The 23,388-nt window shown below is 39.1% G+C and overlaps 1 protein-coding gene across 2 annotated transcripts in view; it reads left to right on the top strand.

Moving 5' to 3' along the window:
- The window catches only part of Kcnh5 (potassium voltage-gated channel subfamily H member 5), a 307,625-nt gene that overhangs the window by 12,586 nt on the left and 271,651 nt on the right, over positions 1-23,388 (top strand). For both annotated transcript variants that reach the window (XM_045154767.1, XM_045154768.1), the window contains one exon: positions 16,408-16,531. In XM_045154767.1, the coding sequence (XP_045010702.1) occupies positions 16,408-16,531 (124 nt within the window). The remainder of the gene's footprint in view (positions 1-16,407; positions 16,532-23,388) is intronic.

Genomic DNA, 23,388 nt, shown 5'->3' with positions numbered 1-23,388 from the left:
GTGTGGAGTTGATACCTGAAGTAAGGGGTAATGAGATTAATGGGCAGAATAAAAGAAAGTGAAAGTACGTACATAGTCCTGAGGAGAGGAAAAGAAAAGCATGGGTAAGTTTGTGGGTCTTAAGGCCCAGTATGCTTGGATTACAGTGGACAAAAAGAGGAAGAGGCATGAGTCCACACATTTAGGGGCAGGAACTCACATTATACCTAAAGTGGTTTGGATGGATTTCTTGATCACAGTGGTTGTTTGCTTGTTTAGGGATTGGAGGGAGAAAGAGTGAAGGTAGGAGGGCAACTAGAAGACTATGGTAGTGGTCCATGCAAAGAGAGGATGGAAGGTTGTTCTGGGATAGCAGCAGTGGAGATATTCAGAATGGATGTATCTGATATATTGTTGGCACAGTGTTTAGGATTTTTAGTTATAGTTGAATGGTTTGAGTGAGCAGGCATGTGGGACGACGCTCAGGGCCTTGGCTCTAGAATCTGAGTATGGATGGAGGTAATGAAGAGTTCCTTAAGAGGGATGAGGGTCTAAAGATGATCTGCACCATAACATTGTGGTGTATCTTCCTTTTAATTCCCTTGAGGAAAAGAATGCAACCAAAAGGAGCTTATCTCAACTTACCTGTGCATGGGTATGATTTCTACAGTCCACCTATGGAGCTTAAGCCAAGAGCTATTATAGACCAGGAAATTAGCTTAGATAGTGTTTATTTTTTTCTTTTTTAAATTTTACTTTAATATTTTTATTTACTTATTGCAAGGAGAGAGAGAAGAGATAGGCAAACACTGAGAATGGGCCCACCATGGCTTCCAGCCACTGCAGATGAACTCCAGATTCATGCAACACTTTGTACATCTGGATCTAGGTAGGTACTGGGAAATCTAACCCATGTAACCAGGCTTTGCAGGCAAGCACTTTAACTGCTGAACCATCTAAACTATCCCTCCAGCCCCTGTTATTTTTCTTTGTATTAGAAATATGCAACTTCACATCCCAAACCAAAGTGACTAGTTAGCATTCTTGGAAAGGCCTCTCCCACTCATATCTTTTAGAAAAGCTACAGATGTCTAGGTCCTTTTGTTGTGCTGTGAGTCCTTTAACCTCTTTTGAATCAGGGTCTTGCAGAGTCCTGGGCTTTGAACACCTGGAGCTGGAGCACTTGTACTTTGTCCTTCCTCAGACACCTGCGAGGCACTCTAAGCCAGGGCTCTGGATCCCACTGCACTGAGCTCCCACTGGAGGAGCTTGGTCCCAGCCTCCTTTCAGAATGAGAGCAATGGCTCCTGGGATGTGTGTCTCTTCAGTCAAGACTAAATGAATACCCTCAGAGGCCTTTCTCACAGGCTGCCCTAGACGTTGGCAAAACTTTACGTTAGTCAAAGTGTTTACTTGGTTGTTGTGAAGTTCTTTCCCTTTCACTTCCACTCCAGGTCATCTTTCTTCCTCTATAGTCTAGATTATTCCTCCTTTGGTTGCCTTATCTCTTCCTAAAATATCTCACAATTCCTGCAAATGCTCCTAAATACGTTTATTTGATTTGAATAAAAATTGAGAGGAAGAAAGAACAGAGGCTTAACCCTTTCACAAAGGTGTTTCCCATTGTTTTTTTTTTTTCTACATATGTCTCTTTAAAAATATTGTACATATTTAAGGTATATAGGATGATGTTTTGATATACATATACACAATGAAATTATTACTAAAGTCAAGTAACTTAGACTATCCATCATCTTCCATAATTATTATTATTTTTCCTTTTGTGGTAAGAATTTTCTATTTTAGTATACAATATTTAATATTAAATTTATATTACATACACACACAATATAACCAGCTATAGTTCTGGTTCTGTATATTAGATATCCGGATTTGTTTGTCCCATCTAACTGCAAGTTCTCTCCATATACTTACTTTTTCCTTCCCCCATTATTAGTGTCCTGGAATTTCTTAATCTTAAATGGGTACAGTTTTTAAAAGACAAAACAAACAACCATAACCCAGTCCAACCATGTTGGAGCATCTCAGAGGAAAACATTTTGTTTTTCCTTCAGAATTTCTGTAGAAAAGAAAGAAGTGTTCCAGATGTAGAGGTTTTATGATGTTTTCGTTGACTGTCTATGACCTCTATTCTCCCAGAAATTTCTGTCCGCTAGGGTTATTGAACTCCTTTACGAATGGGAGTGATACATAGTAAGTACTGTGACCCTAAATGTAGGTACTTTCTCATTGCCTGAAGAAATTGTTCTGTGAAGAAGTGCTTCCTTATGTTAACATGAAACAAAGCAAAAGCTTAGACAGAAGTTCAGAAATGCAGTGTGATCGAACAATAAGTCTTAGGCAGTGAGGTCTTTCTCCTATGTTCGCCAGTGGAGTCCTTTAACTTTCTTGGCCTACATTTCTATTTGTAAAAAGAAAGGGAGAGATGGATATGTTCCTACCCTTGGGGATCACCTGAGAATCCTGTCAAGATGCAAGTTCTGACTCAGAAGGGCTGGGGTGGTCTCGGGTTTCCATATGTTGCTAATAAACTCCTAGGTGATGCAGATGCACAGTTGAATAGTTAGGTGTCAGATCAAAGTGACCCAAATTTGGCTGAGCCAGAGTCATTTCTTTGGCTGTGGTTTTGCATTCTGCCCAGAGGGAGTAGTCCATCCAGTGAATCTGCATTAGGATTTAGCAATCTCTATTTCTGATACTTGTGACAAGATTCCATCGCAGTTGCCAGCATTTCATTACTGTACTAGATGAACACTTCTCCACCCAGGCTGCACATTAGAACCGCATGAGAAGATTTGAAAATTATCACTCATGCTTGGGTGCTACTCCAGACCAACTAAAATATGATCAGAACTGGGGTGTGGGGCCCATGGTTGAGTAAGCCCCATGTCCTCCTCCAATTTCCTCTAAACAAATATGTGAAACGATGCTGCAGATTCTCAGGGGGCCATTTACCATGTTTAAGTGACCAATCACCGCTTTGTATAGTGGTGGGGTCCATTGTGATGTTCTGATACATGTATGCATTGTGAAATGACCAAATTATAACAATTACCATATCTGTCAACTCAAATAGCTGTCATTCTTTGTGGCAACAACATCTACAATCCTGATTTTTAGCAAATTTCAGATCAACAGTGCATTATTTTTAACTGCTTTTCCACAGAATGGCGAACACGTTCCTTCTGTGTAGCGGTGATACCCCTTCGTCCACGCCTTAGCTTTCTTGTTCTCTCTTCCCCAGCATCTGGTCATCACTAACTTTCACTCCTAAACATTCCCATATCTCTCTCTCTCACATCCACATTCATATATTGTATTTTTAAAATTTGATTGCTTCAAAAATATTTTATTTATTTGCAAGGAGAGAGAGGGAGAGAGAAAGAATGTGAATGGGTATACCAGAGCCTCTAGTCACTGCAAGATGCATGTTCCCACTCTGTGCATCTGGCTTTATGTGGGTGCTGTGGAATCAAACCCAGGTTGTTAGGCATTGCAGGTAAATGACTTAACCACTGGGCCATCTCTCCAGCCGATAAAATTTAATTGTTTAAGTTTTTCACATGGCCCCAGAGGACCATTTTAACTCAAGGTCCTATGATTTGGGATTTAATCTTCTAACCCTTGAGAAAAATTATTTGTTTCATTTCTTATCTATCCTTTACTGGGAGGTCTTGGAAGAATACAATGTTTTCAGGCCTGATTTTTTTTTTCTTTTTTATGGAAAGCTATCCAAGAATTTACTGATGTGTGGAATTGTAGCCTCCAAAGTTCCACTTCCTGGTAGAGTCATGTCTAATTCTTAGGTACCTCATGCAGGACAAAGCTGTGCACGCGAACAATGTGGAGATGAAATGTTTGTGCACATCTTCAAGAACTAGAGCGGTGTGGGTGTCAAGGATCGCTCTATCGCCCTGGATTGGGAGCTTTTTGTATGCTCTGAGAGTGAGGAACAAACAGGACCAGATCCCTGGTAAGAAGGTTGGTGAGGATGGTGATAGTCCCTGAGAATCCTGGCTAATTTCCTTAATGGAGTCGTATTTCTGAAGCTTCAGGATTGCCTCACTTTATAGCCTTCCACTCATCTGCTTTGCATAGAAGTGAAGTTATTCCTCTATAACCAGATTTCTTTTCCCCATCCTGTTTGAAAGCTAACGGAAATTAAAAATTTCTGGGAAGTAACTTTAATTAATTTGCTATCTTGTTCTTCGTATTTATTAATAATATCAGATTTCTCATATTGTTGAAACAAGAAATTTTATCACTTAAGGGAAATGAAACAGTTACATGAATATTTCATACACCATAGAGTGTTTCAACTGACACACAAATTTACAAAAGAAAGCTTAGAAATTTCCATCTAATTTAGCTTTATTTATTTTTTTAAGTCTGCCCTTTTCATTTATTTCTCATGTTCAACCACTTTTCCTCAAATTTCTTTGTGTCATTTTTTCTTACTGCTGTATAGAATTGATATTTTACTTTGTAGTTTATCTTTCACTAGAAAATCTACATATACAGGTTTTGGTTTGTAGAACCAGTATTTAGAAATTTTTGGTTGAAAGGTTTTTGTTTTGTTTTGTTTTGTTTTGTTTTTCAAGGTGGGGTCTCACTCTAGCCCAGGCTGACCTGGAATTCACTATGGAGTCTCAGGGTGGCCTCGAACTCACGGCAATCCTCTTACCTCTGCCTCCTGAGTGCTGGGATTAAAGGCATGCACCACCACACCCGGATTTAAAGGTTTTTTTGACACATGTATATACAGATATACACCACACTGTAAACTCTGCATACATGACACACTTATAAAAGAATCACATGTATATACTATAATATTTAAAAAATTATTTTTTTATGAAGTAGGGCCTCACTCTAGCCCAGGCTGACCTGTAATTCACTATGTAGTCTCAGGCTGGACTCGAACTCTCAGCTATCCTCTTACCTTGTCCTTCTCAGTGCTGGGATCAAAGGCGTGCACCACCCTCATCCAACTTTACACTATAATATTTTATGAAGACTCCTTGCTCTAGTAGATTATAAAGGCTTTTCTCATTATTTTTTAAATTGTATTTTATTTTTATTTCTTTATCTGAAAGAGAGACAAGCAGTAGACAAACACACACACACACACACACACACGGAGAGAGGGGGGGAGAATGGGTGTGTAGCCTTTGCAAATGAACTCCAAATGAACACACCACTTTGTACATCTGGTTTACGTGGGTCCTGGGAAGTCAAGCCTGAGTTCTTTGGCTTTGTAGGGAAGCTCCTTAACTGCTAAGCCATCTATCCAGCCCACATTACTCACTATTAACCTCCATAATTGTCTGGAGTTGTAGCTATCACTAATAAGGAAAACAATAAATTTCCAGGTTTAAAAAAATTATTTATTTATTACAAAGAGAGAAAGGGTTGGGACACAGCTCAATTCCCCAGTACCCATGTAAGCCAGATGCACAAGGTGTTGCATGTGTCTGGAGTCCTTTGCAGTGGCTAGAGGCCCTGGTGCACCCATTCTCTCTTGCTGTCTTTCTCTCTGCTTTTCTCTCTCTCTCTCTCAAATAAATAAAATATTAAGAAGAGAGATAGAGATATTGAAACAGACAAGGAGAGAATGAGCATGCTAGGGCTTCCTGTCACTGCCAATGCATTCCAGATGCATGTGCCACTTTGTGCATCTGACTTTATGTGGATATTGGGGAATCAAACCTGGGCCATCAGGTTTGCAAGAAAATAACTTTAGTGGCTGACCCCTCTCTTCAACCTCAATTCCAAGGATTTTCATGGTAACTCTGTAGGTAGTATTGAGAAGAGATCCTGGTGTCAAAAGAATACTTATGATGGGGCATGTGGTGATATTTTGATTGTTAGAAATGTTTACCGGTTGATAACTTCTTACATTAGTAATATGGCTAATTTACTCAATTATGATTTTATAAAATGTCCAGAAATGATAAAAACAATTCTTGTATTTCATATACCATAAGACTAGGGTATATATTATTAAAATGCATTCACAGTAGGGCTGGAGAGCACACATTCTGATCACTTCCCTCTTTGACTCCAACTTCAAGCATAAAGATGAACAGAAACTGTAGTTCCTAGGCTATTTTAAGACATGAAGGTGGTCTTACAAATATCTCTGAGTTATTAGGCCCAATAGAATGTGTGAACAAATGCTGTTGTCTGTATCTGGCAGATATCTGAACTGTCCATATTCAATCTTTCCAGTTAAAAGTCAAGTAGGTATTTTGAAAAAAATGAGTTTGAAGTAATGAAAAATATCCACTACTCATTTGGGTCCTAACATCTGTTTTCTGTTCCCTAAACAACCCTGCTTCACAGCCAGCAGGAGAAGGTAGCCGTTCTTGCAGGGAGGTGTGTGAGGTACTCTTTCATAGTGGACTTACTTTTGCATCTAGACACATTTCTCCCTAGAAAGAGTTTGTGCAAATATTTCAACATGAGTTAGAATTTGGGGAACATGTGTTTGGGCTGGGTTTCTGAGCCTATAACTTACTGCCTGATGAGTGATCAAGAAGAGGAGAAGTCCTCCTTTTCTGGGCTAGAGACAATTGTTGTAGCGTCAGACCTAATGCCACCACAAAGTCGAGCTCTGGTCATGGTTACTTTTGTTAATCTTTTTTTTTTATTATTATTACTTGAAGCTACTGCTGAAGGGAGGGCAAGACACCAGCAACAAGTGGGTGGTGACAGCTGGGGGCAGGATGAGAGATTTCTTTTTTGAGGTAGGGCTTGCTCTAGCACAGGCTGACCTGAAATTCACTATATAGTCTCAGACTGGGCTTGACCTCACTCCTACCTCAGCCTCCTGAGTGCTGGGATTAAAGGCATGTGCCACTACGCCTCTGCAAACGAACTCCAGATGAGCGCACCACTTTGTGCATCTGGCTTTACATAGATAACTGGGTAATTGAACTTGGGTCATTAGGCTTTATGGACCAGGGTCTTAGATGCTGAGCCATCTCTCCAGCCTGAGGATGAGATTTTTAATGACATAATTAACAAGGAACAGGTCGATTTCCAGATCTAAACGTAAAAAGTGTATTGAAAACATGACTGTTCATGAGGCATGGAGGTCTGCAAAGTCTTTGGTGGATGGCTTAAGATATGTTTTTAAAATCACAAGCTGTACCCCTTCATTGAGGTGTGATATTGATTCATTGGATTTTGACTGACGCACTTCAAGATTGAAATAGATTAGAAAACAGTAGAGCACATCTTATGTAGGGAGTGTTGTTTAAGAAAATTTTGAGTTGTGTCTTTGTGTGGCCATACACTTGGAATACAAATTGCTACAATTGCTAAATATAGATCACTATGAAACCACTATAATTGAATTTCTATATGAAATGCATTTTGTGATGTTTCTAGTTATTGACAATTTTATACATGCATATAATGTATTTGGTCATAATCCCCCCATTACCTTCTATTGACCTTTCTAATTATGTCCCTCCTCCTGAACCCCTTCTCCCCAGCTAGCTTTTTTTTTTTTTTTTTTTTACTTTGAAGTCTCTTTTATTTTCTGTGAGTGTGTAACCCACTGAGTATAATTAGGGTTGCCTGCATGAGCATAGGGGGATCATTTACCAGAGCATGTGAATCCTACCAGTGGCTATCCCACTGTAGAAAATGTCTCCTACTCCCTCAACTACTATTAACTGTCTGTAAGTCCATAGGGGAAGGTGGGGTCTCTTGTTCTCTTCCTTTGTCCATGACAAATATTTTCCTTTTTTTTTTGTTTTTTTTTTTGAGGTAGGGTCTCACTCTGGTCCAGGCTGACCTAGAATTAACTCTGTAGTCTCAGGGTGGCCTTGAACTCATGGCAATCCTCCTACCTCTGCCTCCCGAGTGCTGGGATTAAAGGCATGCGCCACCACGCCTGGCCATGACAAATATTTTCTTCTTAATTCTATTGAATATATTTTCCATACCATTGGCCTGAAATTCCTCTTCTCCTATACCCAGTATTCAAATATTTGATCTTTTGGTGATGTCCTAAATATCTCTCTTGCTTTGTTCTTACTTTATTTTTATTTTATTTTGATTTTTCAAGGTAGGGTCTTGCTCTAGTTCAGGCTGACCAAGAATTCATTATGTAGTCTCAGGGTGGCCTTGAACTCACAGAGATCCTCCTACTTGTGCTTCCAAAGTGCTGGGATTAAAGGCATGTGTCATCATGCCCAATTTACATTTCAGTTTTGAGCTTCTCATTGTGTTTGTTAAAATATTTTATTTATTTCTCTACGAGAGAGAAAGAGAGGGAGAGAGAGAGAGAGAATGGGCAGGACAGGGCTTCCAGCCACTGCGAATGAACTCCAGACATATGTACCAACTTGTGTATCTGGCTTAAGTGGGTAGTGGGGATTTGAACCTGGGTCCTTAGGCCTTGCAGGCAAGCACCTTAATCACTAAGCCATCTTTCCAGCCCTTGTCATTGATTTTGACTAGCTGGTCCAATTCTCTACCTTGTCTTTAAGACCTGATATTCTGTCTTCCACTTGATCCATTGTATCGGAGAAGCTTTCCATGGAACTGTCATTTGACTCATTGTATTTTTAAGTTCCAGTTTAATTTCTGTTTATTTATCTCTTTATTGAATTACATTTTCATATTCCAATTTGACATTCTCATTTTGTTTAACTGTTTGTGCTCTTTTGTAATTAATTTAGGTGTTTATTTATATCCTCTTTGAATAAAGTAGGATGTCATTCAGGCATTTTCCCACATTCTTCTGAATTCTTTGTACAGATTTATAATCTTTCTCTTGAGTTCTTTGTCTAGTTTCCTTTAAGTAGCACTCACAGGGAGCCTCTACTATAGGATTGACAAATATTGGAGAGGATACATTACCTTTTTTTGTGCTATTCATTTTGTGTTGAGACTTACCCATGTAGAGGCAGTGCGTAGATCAGGTACTTCTGGAACACCTAAGTTAAGTGAGTATTTTTACAGGTACTTGGTATTCTTTTGTGTGTGTTTGTTTTCCTGTGCTCTTCTGTGTGCTCCTTAGAACTCAGTCCTACAGATATGTGGTGTTGGCTTGTGGATAAAGGGATTTCAGTGTGGCTGCATTTGTGTCTAAACTCATGCATGGGATCTGGACTCTAATGGCAGAAACATTTGCCAGTGACAGAAATGGAAACTTGGAAAGGGAAAGGCAGAAGGCATTGGGACAAGCTTCTGGGCCTACATCCACACACAGGATCCCAGCTCCAGTGGCAAAAATGTTGATGGAAAACATAGGCTTCTAAACAGTTTCTGGAAGGAAAGGAGGCCTGTCTCTGCAATCACTTTAAAGTTTCTAGTCTTTCCTACTTATACATCCACGGGATTCTCTCTCCTGGCATACTAATAATTTCTTAAATCAAATGGTAATTTATTATATGGAAAACTTTTTAAAATCATTGCTAAATTGGCAAGTAAAAGTTGTGTATATTTGTACATGTTTATGGTCTATAATACAATGTTTTGATACATTGTACAATAGCTGAATCAAATTATGCAACAGATATAGTACCTCACATACAAATTTTGGCATTGAGAATCCATAAAATATATTCCCTTGGTAATTTTCAAATACAGAAAAATACATATTCAAATTGTTGTACTACTATAATGAATAATGTATAATAGCTGTCTTGAACTTATTTCTACCATATAACTACAATTTTGTGTCATTTGACAACCTCTGCCCAATTGACCTACCTTTTAACCCCTGGCCACTAACCATCATCATTTTCTGCCTGTTTATGACTTCAAAGTATTAAACTCTATATGTAAATGAGATATTACAGTATTTGTTTATGCCAAGATTATTTCACTTAATGTAATGTCCTCCAGCTTCACCCATGTTGTTGCAAATGACAGGATTTCCTTTTTTTATAGGATGCACAATATTCCAATGCACATATGTAATACATTTTATTTATTTTTCTGTTGACAGACACTTAATTTGATTCTGTATTGGCTGTCTTGAATAATGGTACATTCATTCATCATGGGAGGGTACACATGTCTCTGAATGTGCTGATTTCATTTCCTTTGGAAAACACACAATGCTGGGCAATGGGAGATCAAGTGTGAGCAAAAACTCCTTAGGCTTTGTCCTTTTAGAGCTTACAATGCAATGAGCAGATATGCATGAATGAAGTCATGATGAAAATAGTTTTAGAATAGTTATACTTTTGATAATGGCTGTCAGGAAGAGTACATCAGGTCCAAAATTTACCTAGTAGGCCCGTGTCCTAATCAGTAGGTCAGGAGAGGACTCCCTGAATTCATGGTAATAAATAACTACAGATGACAATCAGGTAGGAAGGGGAAGGAATAGGTTTTAGGAAGAGAGCATGGTAAGTCAAAAGTCCTTATGGTGGGAAAAACGTTGAGGCTTACAAGGGTACAAGAAAAGATAAGGTGTCTGTGGTATTGTACACATGGCTCAGAGTGTAAAGACCAGTGGGTAATAGCGTTTGGAGTTATTATGGACAATGGAATGGCCTTGGGCATTCTAGGAGGTAAAAGAAGCTATTGAATGATGTTCAAGCAGGGAGGGGACATGTCTAGTTTGAGATTTGAAAAGACCTGATTGATTTCAGTGAAAGACCATTGATGGAATTCCACAAAGGGCTAGGGCAATCCAATTAGATAGTTACTGAAGTGGTTTAGTGGGAAGGCACGGATGGTTGGAGTTAGTGACAGTCATAGAATTGGAGATATCTGGAGGGATTAGAAAGAGTTTTAGGATGCAAAATTCATAGTGACAGGTGATTATCAATGACTTAGATATTCAGGTAATGGGAGAGATCTTGACTGATGGCTCCCAGCTGGTTGGCTTATATATTTGTACCCACAAAAGACCCTTTCTTATGAGAGGAAAAGCATAAGAAAAGAACCTGTTTGGAAGGAGTAAAAGGCCAGAGATACATGATCCTAAGGTAATTTAAGAGAGCTATGAGAAGAGGCCAAGTGAACCTGTTTGGGAGGAATAAAAGGCCGTAGATACATGATCCCAAGGTACATTTAATGGAGCTGAGAGAAGAGGTCAGGTAGAGACCTAGACCTAGAGTTTATAGGAGAGGTGTGCTTTGCACATGGACATCGACAAATCATTGAATCTGTGTATAAGCGAGACCACAGGACCGAAGACAAGAGAGAGCTATGGACGTACAGGAAGGAGATCAGATAAGCACTCACAGGACAAAGAGTTCTGCACCTGCAAAGGAAATGGAGGAATGCCTGAGAAACAAGTGAACTTGGCCGTGGGCTGTGTTGGTACAGTGACGAAGACAGAAAACAGAGAGTAGTAACTTGTATGTATAGACATATTTTACAGAAAATTGATGAAGACTTGTAGTGACAGAAGCCACCAGAAGGTGAGACGTGTTGTGTGGTGGTCAGTGAATGTGGCATAGGAAAGGTACAGTTGAGGCTGTCCTTAAGTGTTTGGTAAATAAAGGGATGGAGAAAAAGTATATTTTTTAAAGAAAAAATATTTTGAATGAAGAGGAAGCATCATCAATGAACATATTTTAGAAGTGACTTTCGGAGTAAGGATGTGTTTGGTTTAGTGAGGCTGTATTTCAGAGGGCCTGGCAAGTCTGGGGAAGGACTTCAAGAGTGATGATGCAAACAGTTGGCATTCCTGACTGAATGAGGAGGGATAGAATTTCCAGAGGACATTTGACATTGGTCTGAACGTGAGTCAGGATGAAGGCCAGCCAAGGTCACCTGTCATGATGTAGAAAGCTTATGAACTAGACCCATAAGGGAAAATAAATTTTGATAATCATATTTATGACCAATGCCAGGCATAAATGAAAACTCCATGTGCTTATAGGGCAATTTAGGCTTTTGAAGCAGAATTTGCTTGTTTAAATTTTCATCATCATGGAGGGGTAGTATTACGGTCCTCATAACTGAGACTTGCTCAAATGCCACTGTTACCTTGAAACTTATGATTTTCCAGCTGAAAGGAGTATCTGTATTTCCGTGTGTGGTTAAGATTCAGTGTAGCAATATATGCCTAAGTGTACAGTTCAATGACTTTTGATAAATATACACACCTGTGCTCATATCACAATAGAGAACAATTACATCCCTCATAAATTATTATTTTTTTTGCCTCTTTCCTGTCAGCCCCCACTCCTCTTCCCTTCAAAATTATTACATCATTGTTCTGGGTAATTAGCATCTTTATTACCTTAAGCATTTTCACAACCATAAATATAAAAGGAAACCATTGCCACTTTGTCTTTGTCTGTATTTGGATTTAAGAATTGTACTAAATGTGCAATTCTTACAATAGTTTCTGGCTTCTTCCTTCCACCATAAGGTTTTTATGTTCATCCACATTCTTCACATATCAGAAATTTGTCCAGTTTTGGAGCTAAGTAGTGTTTCTCATATGAAATGACATGAGTATGAATATGACACAGTGGAAAATCTATTCTCTCAGTGACAGATATTTGTATTACTTCCCGTGCTTGGCTACTATGAATAAATCTATGCGAATATTTTTCCACAAGCTTTTGTGTCCCTGTATGGTTTCATTTCCCTTGAACAAATGAGCCAGGTGGAATTTTTGATCTGTGGATGAATGGTTAACGAGAAGAAATGGTGCTCCAAAGTGGTCTAAACCTATCTTCATCAGTATTTTGTAAAGATGTGTAGTTCTCCCAGAGTCTTATAGGTGCTTTGTTAGCTCTTGTAAGCACTGTGGTGGTGGGCTTGCATTCCAGTCTGTACTCTTCTCATGTCTGATGAGTGTAGACATCTTATTTTGTGCTTATTGGCTGATGTTTCCCTTGTTTAGTAAACTGTCAGTTCAGATCATATGCTTATTTTGTAAGTTGGGCTGCTTGGTCTTGTGTAAGGAAGTTTGTATGTGTTCTGCATTGGAGTTCTTTCTCAAACATCTGTCTTGTGACTACTTTCTCCCAGCCTGTAAGTTTCCATTTAGTTTCCTTGACAGTGTCCTTGACTAGAGAGTTGATCTTTATTTTGATCATGCTCAATTTATCAACATTTTATTTTCTTGTGATTGCTAGATATGTTTTCTAAGAGCTTTGTCCTCAAAATTGCTAAGACTTCCTCCTGTGTTTTCTTATTGAAGCTTAATAGCATTCACTTTTATTCTTAGATCTACTCCTTGGCCTTATAATAGGTACCTGACAAGGTCCATCATCACACAAGTTGTCTAGCCCGAGCATCCTGGTCACGAGAAGCTTGTCCCCTGGGGAGAAGCAAACGTTTGTCTTCACCCCCAATAGGGCTCAGATGGCAGACCAAAGTATGATTTCATCCATGCCAGTTCAGTGAACCTATGAGTTTATTCGGGGGTCACTTACAGAACATGGAAAGGGGTTGTTTATAGGAACATGGAGTCCTCAAAGCAGCCACTTTGATGGGACTTCCTGTGTCAAAACGACTCCTTGGATGCTCCTCCCTCAGCCTCAGGATGAGAGCTTACTTACAGAGAGCATGGAGACTCCAAAGAAACCACATAGATGGACTTCCTTGTCTCTTGATCTTTTTTTTTTTTTTTTTAAATCTCCCTTTGGAGGTCACAGACCTTGTGTATTTATTGTATACAGCGGGCACAGGGGGCACTTGAACTCTCAGGTGGGAGTGTGGTGAACCTCTCTCACCTTCTCTCATGAGTTGTCCCAGCTGCTTTTGATAAAGCTGACAATAGTTATTCACCATTTTCAGTGTGGAGGAATTTTGCCATACAACAGTCCTCTTGGGGAATGGACAGATAGAGAAATATTAGTGTCTCATTGATGAAATCTCTCTGTCTCTCTCTCTCTTGTTTGGTCTCTGTCTGTAGAGTATAGGTGGCATGGTATGTCTATAGCATATGTACACGTGTGTGTGTGTGTGTGTGTGTGTGTGTGTGTATAGATGCATGTGCCCTGTGTACACATGTGCAGAGACCAGAAGAGAAGAGAGTACCCTCCTTTTTTCACTTTTATGCCTTGTTTCCTTAGGGTGGAGTCTCTCACTCAACCCAGAGCTGCTGTTTTCACTTTTTATTTGGCTTGCATTTATGGTCAGCAAGACCCACTTATTCTGAGGTCTCTGCCCTCCCCCACAGGACTGGGGTTATAGCTGTTCATGTGGATGCTCAGTCTCTCATGCTTGCACAGCAAGTGCTCTTAACTGCTGAGCCATCGCCCCAGCCCATGCTTCTGTATTTTAAAGGACTTTTCCTTTCTGTTTATGCCGACTTTGGTTGCTAGTGCCTTTAACCATATTTTCTCACACACTGTGCTGTTCATACCTTACTGGCATTCAAGTGTGTAGGATGTGTTGGGTATGCACATATATGTGCAGATGTACTACCCGTACCCGTGTGTGTGGAGGAAGACAGAAGACAACATTGAGTGTCTTCCTCTGCCACTCTTCTATGTTACTTCCTTGACATGAAGCCCCGTACTGAACCTGGAGCTGCCATTTTGGGTCAGATTGGCTGACAATCAAACCCCATTGGTTTTCCCATCTCCACTCCACAAAGGACTGAAGTTACAGATGTGTGTGGCTACACCCAGCTTTTTACATGGGCGCTGGGATTGAACTCAGGACTTTTCAGGCTCTCTTAGAACACCCCCCCCGCCCAGGCTTGCATGGGAATGCTATTACCTGCCGAGCCATCTCTCCAGCCACTGCACCATGCTTTCTGACTTGGTATCTATTGTACCAAATCATTGACATGTGAATTTGATGATGCAAAAGAGCATCTTTAATTTACTTTTATCCTATTACATTATCTGATCCAGAGATATGCCTCTTACATAGTAGCAATTATTTAGTAAATACTGAATTGTACTCCTGTTTTCATTTTAATTAAATAATTGTGTGTGTGTGCGTGTGTGTGAGCATAGGTGCACATGTGACATGGCATGCATGTAGAAGTCAACCAGAGGACAACTTTTGGGTTTCTGTCCTCATTCTCACTGTTGTTGTCACTGCTATGGTTGCAGGTTAGCTGGGCCGTGGGCTTCCAAGCTTCTGGGAAATTCTTCTGCCTCCATCTCTCACCTCCCATCGGTGTGCTGGGATTACAAAAGCCTGCCATGCCTTTTGGCTTTTTATGAGGAGTTTGGCGAACCCACTCCGACACTCAAGCTTGAGCAGCAAGTGCTCGATCTGCTGAGCTGTCTTCCTGTTGTTTGCATGAAGCCCAACTTTGAGTCAGGATTGCTTGCTGCTCTTAAGCTAATTTCTAGTTTTAATATTATACTCTCAGTTTGAGCCTGAAGAGATTTTTAGCGTACATTTTAAAGTATAGTATTCCTTTTACTCTTTTTAAAATTTACTTAAATATTTTTCATTTTATGTGTTAATATTATTTTAATTTGCTTTCATTTTAACTTATTATCATGAGATCTCCAGGATCACTGAAATTGTTGCCTGAAACCATTGAATTTTTAATCAAAGTTGATGCTAAAAGATATTATTTTTGTTTTAATTCTTAGGCCTAAAGTAAGCTTACTTTCCTATGTGAAACTTGAGCATAAGTGTCTCTTACATAGAATATTGATGTTTTCCAAGCTCTGTGTCATATATAGTAGAAAATGATATCTTGAAATAATTTCATTTTAGAAGAAGACTATTTAATACTTTTTTAAAATTAGACTTTTCAGGATCAATCAATCTAATGAACAAAGAATTTGTCCCATAACAGCACAATTATATTCATATCATTTCTTTGGAAGGAGTTTTCTAATTTGTCTCTGTTACTAGCTCAGTACTCTCAGTTTATGGAACATGACTGCATACTTAATAAATTAACCCGAATGTAGGTGTAATTATTGTCATCATTATCGTTACTTGATACTAATCTTACATTGTTTTTATAACATAGAGCATACTTGGATGCAATGAGGTATTATACTGCATTGTTTGCAGTGGAATTTTTACTTTGCACATAAAGCTTGTATTCAGTGGAGATCTCATTGGTCATCTGTTGTACTGATTATGTTAGTTTCAAGAATAGGTTGTATTATGGGCTGGAGAGATAGCTTAGCGGTTAAGGTGATTGTCTGCATAGCTAAAGGAACAGATTAGATTCTTCAGGACCCTTGTAAGCCAGATGCACAAGATGGCACATGAATCTGGAGTTTGTTTGCAATGGCTAGAGTCCCTGGCACACCCATCCCCTCCCTCCCTCTCTCCTTCCTTTCCTCCCTCCCTCCCTCCTTCCCTCCCTCCCCCTCTCTCTCATAAATAAATTTTAAAAAAAGAATAGGTTGTATTACTTGTCCCGTAACATCCCATTGCATTTGTTCATCTTTTTTTGAATTTCCCTTTTTGTTTGCTTGAAAGACGTGCATTGTTAACGAAAGCAAAATAACTTTCTTTTTCTTCTTTCTCTTCTAGAATCAAGTTTCTTGCTGGGAAATGCCCAAATTGTGGACTGGCCTGTAGTTTATAGTAATGACGGTTTTTGTAAACTCTCTGGGTACCATCGAGCTGACGTGATGCAGAAAAGCAGCACTTGCAGGTAAGTAACAGAATACTGAGTCTTTTCTAAAATTGAAAAAAAATTCTGAAAGTAGTTGGAAGGCTAGTGTTTACTGAGACTCACATGTAAAATCTTTGATGACTATTTTATCGGCTACTTTTTTTTTAAAGAAAGTCACACATTGAGGTATTGAGATATTGTTCTTATAATTTATTTTTCGTTCTGTTCTTTTTCTTTTAAAGCAGAGGTCTCACCATAGCCCAGGCTGGCCTGGAACTAACTAACTCTTTAACCCAGGCTGACCTCAAACTCATAGCGAATGTTGGGCATTATGTACAGCTTCTTCCATATCAAATCTATTGGTTAAAAATTACATTGGAAAATTCAGAACACTAAATTGTGACTGAAAATCTATCTATATATTATATATTTTTATTTATTTGAGAGAGAGAGAGAAAGACAGAGAAAGAAGTAGATATGTAGAAAGAATGGGTGAACCAGGGCCTCCAGCGACTGTAAATGAACTCTAGATTCATGTGCCACTGTGCATCTGGCCTTATGTGGGTACTGGGGAATAGAACCCAGGTTGTGAGGCTTTGATGGCAAGTGTCTCAATCACTGAGTCATCTAGCCCACAGTCTATATTTTAAGAGCCATTTTTGGTAACTTTTATAAAGAGAGAATTTTGCATGTTTGTGAATTAATTCATTCAATCTTATATTTTATATATTTTATTTATTTATTTGAGAGAGAGACAGAGAGAGAGTGCGAGAGAGAGCGAGAGAGAGAGAGAGAGCAAGAGAGAGAGAGAGAGAGAGAGAGAAAGAGAGCACATGCGCAAGCAAATGGGTGTGCCAGGGCCTCCAGCCACTGCAAACGAACTCCAGATGCATTCACCCCCTTGTGCATCTGGCTTATGTGGGTACTGGAGAATTGAACTGGGATCCTTTGGCTTTGTAGGCGAACACCTAAACTGCTAAGCCATCTCTCCAGCCCCAATTTTACTTTTGATAACCTACTATGAGTCAGGGATAAAAGGTATGGAGTGACAGAGGAGCACCCTCTGTGAATCAGGATAGCATATGTGTAGGTATGGAGTGATGTGGACTCCGAGTCACAGGTTGCATAGGTATGGAGAGACAGAGGAGCACTCTCTATCAGGGATCCACTGATGGCATGTTCATCCCTGGAGCACCTCAACATTGTCCTCAGCAGAACACAAAGAATGGTTCCAGCCAAGGAGAACGTGGCACACGAGCATTTAACAGACAAGAAAACAACTTCTTATATCCTGGGCCAAGCACATATCTTTGTGGTGGTGGTATATTTACTTTTCCTATTTTGTCTTCTATGAAACAGAATCTGACATTTACATTAGTTATGATAATTTTTTTAAAGTAGGCCACTTTTTTAAGTTTAAATGAGAGTATTATGGTAACAGGGGATTAGGAAAAGAAAGAGGGGAAGTATATATAAGGAACTAATTTAGAATCTAAAACTTTTTCCACAATATTTCAGTAAGACAGATGGGATTTTTTTTCCTCCCTTGTTTGAATTTGTCTTTAAAGTTTGCACTTAACTGAGCACTGCAGTTAAAGTACTTTAGAACTGTAAAAGCTCTAGGTTTTTCTGTCTGTCTCAAGCCTATTTTTTTTTTTTTTTTAGATGAGGAAACTTAGAGCAGTAGTAAGGAACCTGATCAGAGAAACAGAGTTTATTTCCTGCCCATTTATACTGAAAAGCTAAATGAGTATAAATGAATATATATGTATTCACTGCATGTTTACAACACCAAAGATTTTGTATTATCCACCAAGTCTAAACCTGATTACACATGGGACAGCTTAACAGAACTTCTGTGAAACGTAGATCCCCATACCTCTTTACATCTATTGAGCAAGACTCAGTCAAGGTGGGTGCATAGGCTAGTAGTTAGTATTTCAAACCTGCATCTTAGACAATCTGATGCTTATGAGGGTTTGAGAAACAATGTGTTCACACTTCTGCTTTCTTCCTTTATCTGTATCCTCTCCCAGCCTACCTCATTTTCCTTTTACTAAGTTCATTTCTTCATCCAGTCTATACTCCCAAGTGTGGAATTAGTAAATGGGAGTGATGAAAGAAAGTGTCCTGTGGTAGGGAAAGCCTCTGGTGGCAGATATCTCTGTGCATTTTTAAGATGGATTGGACAGTTTGTGTGCTAGCAAGACCCTAAGACCTGAGGATATGTCTTGTGTACCTAGAACATGAGGGGTATGTTCCTTGTATCATGAGACACTAGGGATGCACCCTGTGGACTGTGACACACTAGAGATGTCCTGGGAGGTGTCAAGTTGGTCTCCGTATTACTGTTCCCCTGTGTCTCTAGCAGGTCTCAGTCAGGAAAGGTAAAACTCTGTAGACTTGCTTGTCCTGTGGAACAGCCATGGTAGAATCCAGGTGAACACATGTTCTTCCGTCTCCTCTTCTTGGACAGTTGACATCACATTTTCCTACCAGATGTCATTTTCTGTTTCATTTCAACAAGATGTGGGCTCCCCATTTCCCGACTCCACATAGCTCCCCCTACATAGCTTTGCTTGCATCATCACTGCCTCATCCCGCGGTGTGTATTGCTTTAGTTGCCATTTCTTAGAGACATTAATATTGGCATCTGGATGTCATGTAAAGATCCTCTTCCCTCCATTCTTGTGTCCTGTTTATGTGCCCTGTTCACAGATAGTTTTATTTGGTAAGTGTAATTTTTTTCCTGTGAAAGGATTCATTTAAAATGCTGGTATAGGGCTGGAGAGATGGCTTAGTGGTTAAGTGCTTGCCTGTGAAGCCTAAGGTTTGAGGCTTGATTCCTAGGTTAGCCAGATGCACAAGGGAGTGCATGCATCTGGAGTTCATTTACAGTGGTTGGAGGCCCTGGCGCGCCCATTCTCCTCCCCCCCCCCCCGCCTCTTATTCTCTGTCTGTTGCTTTCAAATAAATAAATAAAAATAAAAAATGCTGGTATATTATAATAATATATTCTCTCCTATAAAAGAGCTACTTTTCCCTTTATGTTACCAATCCTAGACTGAGTGCTTTGAAAACACAGACTTCAGCATGCTTACTTTCCAATGCATTACAGACCATGAGTGTTTTACTATCTGTCTGTTGAATTTAATGGACATATTTTGCAGTGAACCCTAACCTAGATCTCCTATGTTTCCTTAAAGCATACCTTTATTTATGGCATTTCGTGTTTAGTGTTAAAAGCATTGGAGGGAATTTTGAGTGATGTTGAGCTTTTCCACTGTGAAACAAAGTGTTCACGTTTTCCCCAAATCTTCTTCATTTCTCCAAGACAACCTTTTAAAAACCAACCATTTTGTGAACAATTTTTACTTGCTTGCACAACATGCCAAGTATGTTTTGCCTATCTAAAAATTGCAGCCAGTTTAAGGCCCACATAGAATGATGAATTCAGTCTAGCGTCTGATGAATGAGCGAATGATTTCTGAGTCCTGACAGGTTTTCTTGGAGGCATGATTTATGTAAATGTGCTCCTATTTTAAACTTTCTCATCTCCCCTTTCAAAATAAACCATACCCATTTCATGTTTACTGCTCCATTATTTTAGAAGAGCAGAGACCTAGAAATAATGAAAATGTCTAGTTGTAAGAGGTTTGTTAAAAAATATTGTGGACAAAGCTCCAAGTTTCTAAGTTGCATATGTTGAAGTATCTATAGCAATACTGGGAAACATTAACAACATATTATTAATATAAAAAATATCCCCAAAGACAACCCCCCCCCAAAATCCATCCTCCAGTTTATTAAACAGTATCTTTGTTTTGATTCTGATATTTTTAAAACCATATAGCTTTCCTCTTTCATGTCTTGAGTAAATTTATAAGAACCTTTGAACATGAAAAGCAAGGAGTAGAGAGAAGTATATCATATGCCAATTTAGAAATATTAGGTTAATAATTAGTTTATTATGTTATATTCAGTGCATTTATAATCATTAGCTTCTAATTGAATATGGACATAAATCATTTGACAAGGAAGTAGCCTTGTAAATAATTCAAAAATTTTCCTGATTTTCATGACAAATTTTATTCAAACATAAGAGCACATGATACTCCAAATCAGTGAGCATTGTCTGTGACACTGCATATTACAGAAAGGAATCATTTTCATATGTAACTTCCATTAGGTGAATTATGGTCAATAGGATTAAAAGGCAAGTAGGTACCTGGCTATATGTCATGTTTTAAAAGTTTCATGCCCTATCAACTGAGCTAACTGGGTATCTCTCATGTTTTAAAAAATTCAAATGTAAGTTGTTTTATTGGAAAATAAACACATTGATTTATGCTTTTACAATATCAAGAGACTGAGATTGATTTCTTTTGTTTTCTTGTCCCTTGCTTTTTTACTGGCCCATCCCTACCCCATTGGACAGAATCAAATTAAACACACTTAGATTGTTATTTTGTTATCATCGATCCATTTTTATTGTTTTAAACATATTTTCTGGGCTGAGTAGATGGATCAGTCAGGTAAAGTGCTTACTGTATAAGCATGAGGACATAAGTACCTATGTAAATGCCAGACATGGTCTATAATCCCAGAACTCAGGAGGCTCTATTTGGCTAGATTAGCCAAATCAGTAAGCACTGGGCTGAGTGAGAGACCCTGTCTCAAAAAATAAGGTGGACAGCTGGGCTGGAGACATGGCTTAGCGGTTAAGCACTTGCCTGTGAAGCCTAAGGACCCTGGTTCAAGGCTCGGTTCCCCAGGTCCCACGTTAGCCAGATGCACAAGGGGGCGCACGCGTCTGGAGTTCGTTTGCAGAGGCTGGAAGCCCTGGCGCGCCCATTCTCTCTCTCCCTCTATCTGTTTTTCTCTCTGTGTCTGTTGCTCTCAAATAAATAAATAAATAATTAAAAAAAAATAAGGTGGACAGTGATTGAGGAAGACAATGTTGACCTTTGGCCTACACACACACACATGCATGTGTTCTCACATATATATGAACACACACACATACATGCTCACAGACCATATATATATACAACATTCTTTTCTTTTTAAAAATATTTTTATTTATTTATTTGAGAGAGAGAGAGAGAGAAAGAAAAGAGAGAGAGAGGGAGAGATTGAGAATGGGCATGCCAGGACCACTAGCCACTGCAAACGAACTCCAGATGCATGTGCCACCTTGTGCATCTAGTTTACGTGGGTACTGGGGAATTGAACCTGGGTCCTCAGGCTTTGCAGGCCTTAAACACTAAGCCATCTCTTCAGCCCCATCATTCTTTCCTTATTCATCCTTTTTTCCTTGTTCTTTTCATAGTTATTCATTTGAACATGTTTATTATATGCTTTTAGATCTATGTTCCATTTACTTATTAAATATGTATGTTCTTGAAATGATGTCGCTTACTAATGTGTGTATTTTTAAGACCTACCTAATTATACCATGATGTAATATTTATGATTTTTACTGTTTTGGTTCTGAGATTTCTTGGAGTCTTTACGTGACCATGGGCTTCATCATGTCTGGTTGGGGTTGAGTGTTCTGTTATCTTCACATCCATTCCACTCATGGTGTCCAACTCCTGACACTTTGTCACTTCAAACAAGTGGGAGATAAACAGCATTATATACATTATGACCTTGTTTGAAAATTTTTCTGTTTATGCTCCGAAATAATATGGGTTTTATGGGTATCTGGGTATGTGTGGAATTTGAAAATGAAGTTCTCTCACATTGGTCAGAGTAGCCTCCTATTTCTACTCTTCCTAGCCATGAGAGAAGGTTCTAGTTTTCCATGCTATATCACAGTAGTTCCTGCATTTCTATGGATAAAAATCAAATGTATATGGTAAGTGTTGTGTCACAGTGCTCTGGTTTCCCTCAATTATGTGTCATTGATCTACTGTTTATGACTCTATCTAAATCCATTTAAGAGGATGTTAGTTAATGGGTTGTGAAACCTTTTGGCTGTCATCCAATGTATAAAGTCATGCCTTTGGATTATTTTAAAATCACCTTTTTAAGATTTCAAAGGCTGTGTTCTTGTTTGATTTTAGGTTTCACTTCTTAACTCTCTCCAAGAATTTCTCATTTTGATCCTTCGGTTACAGATCTCAGTCTGTCCCCCCTTCACCTCTGCTTTCATGACCATTTCTGCGCTGAAGACTGCACTTACCAACTGCGTTAAGTCAATATGTGTTGGTTCTTTGATGAGCTATTTGCTAGTCTATAAATTGCAGCCTACAAACAATGCCATCTTTTATGAATGGTGGCTGAGTGTTTGTCGTGTTCCAGTCTAGGAACGTTGTCACCCAAGAGAAAAGTAAGGTGGGCTGGTGCAGCTTGGGGTTAGGTTACATAGAGAGTTATGAGGTTCTTTTCTCTGTTGGAAGTTTGTCAACTATTATGGCCTTCTTTCTGTTAAATACAATAAGGTCTGTTTATATGGTTTTGATGTTCAAACATGTGATTCAAGAATAAATAAACCCCTCTAGAAGCCAAAGCTACTATCCCCAAAATGTCAGATGACAGATATCCATGTGAAGTCTGGCTGAGTATGGCCTCGGTCAGTTCTTACCTCTCACTCCCAAAATAAAATCTTACTACCAGATTGTGGCATGGGAAGTAGCCATTACATAGGAGCAGGCTTGAGCAGGTTCGCTTCCACCTCATGGGCTGGCCAAGGAGGAAGTCGCAGAACCTTGTGCATCTCCCTTTAAGGTGTAGTGCTGACAAAGGCAGTCCAGTGTTTGAATGTGGGGAAAATGTGGGAGTAGAGCTGACCATGGGAGTTTCTTCTAACCCTGTCCATAAGAAGCATTCCAGTAATATTTCAACCATAGAATAACCTGTCACAATCTGTAAGTTCATGAGCATTATCC

The sequence above is a fragment of the Jaculus jaculus genome, chromosome 7 (genome assembly GCF_020740685.1).
Source record: "Jaculus jaculus isolate mJacJac1 chromosome 7, mJacJac1.mat.Y.cur, whole genome shotgun sequence".
In the NCBI taxonomy this organism is placed as follows: domain Eukaryota; kingdom Metazoa; phylum Chordata; class Mammalia; order Rodentia; family Dipodidae; genus Jaculus; species Jaculus jaculus.
The sequence above is the reverse complement of the archived record's forward strand: the minus strand, read 5'-3'. Positions and strand labels throughout refer to the sequence as shown.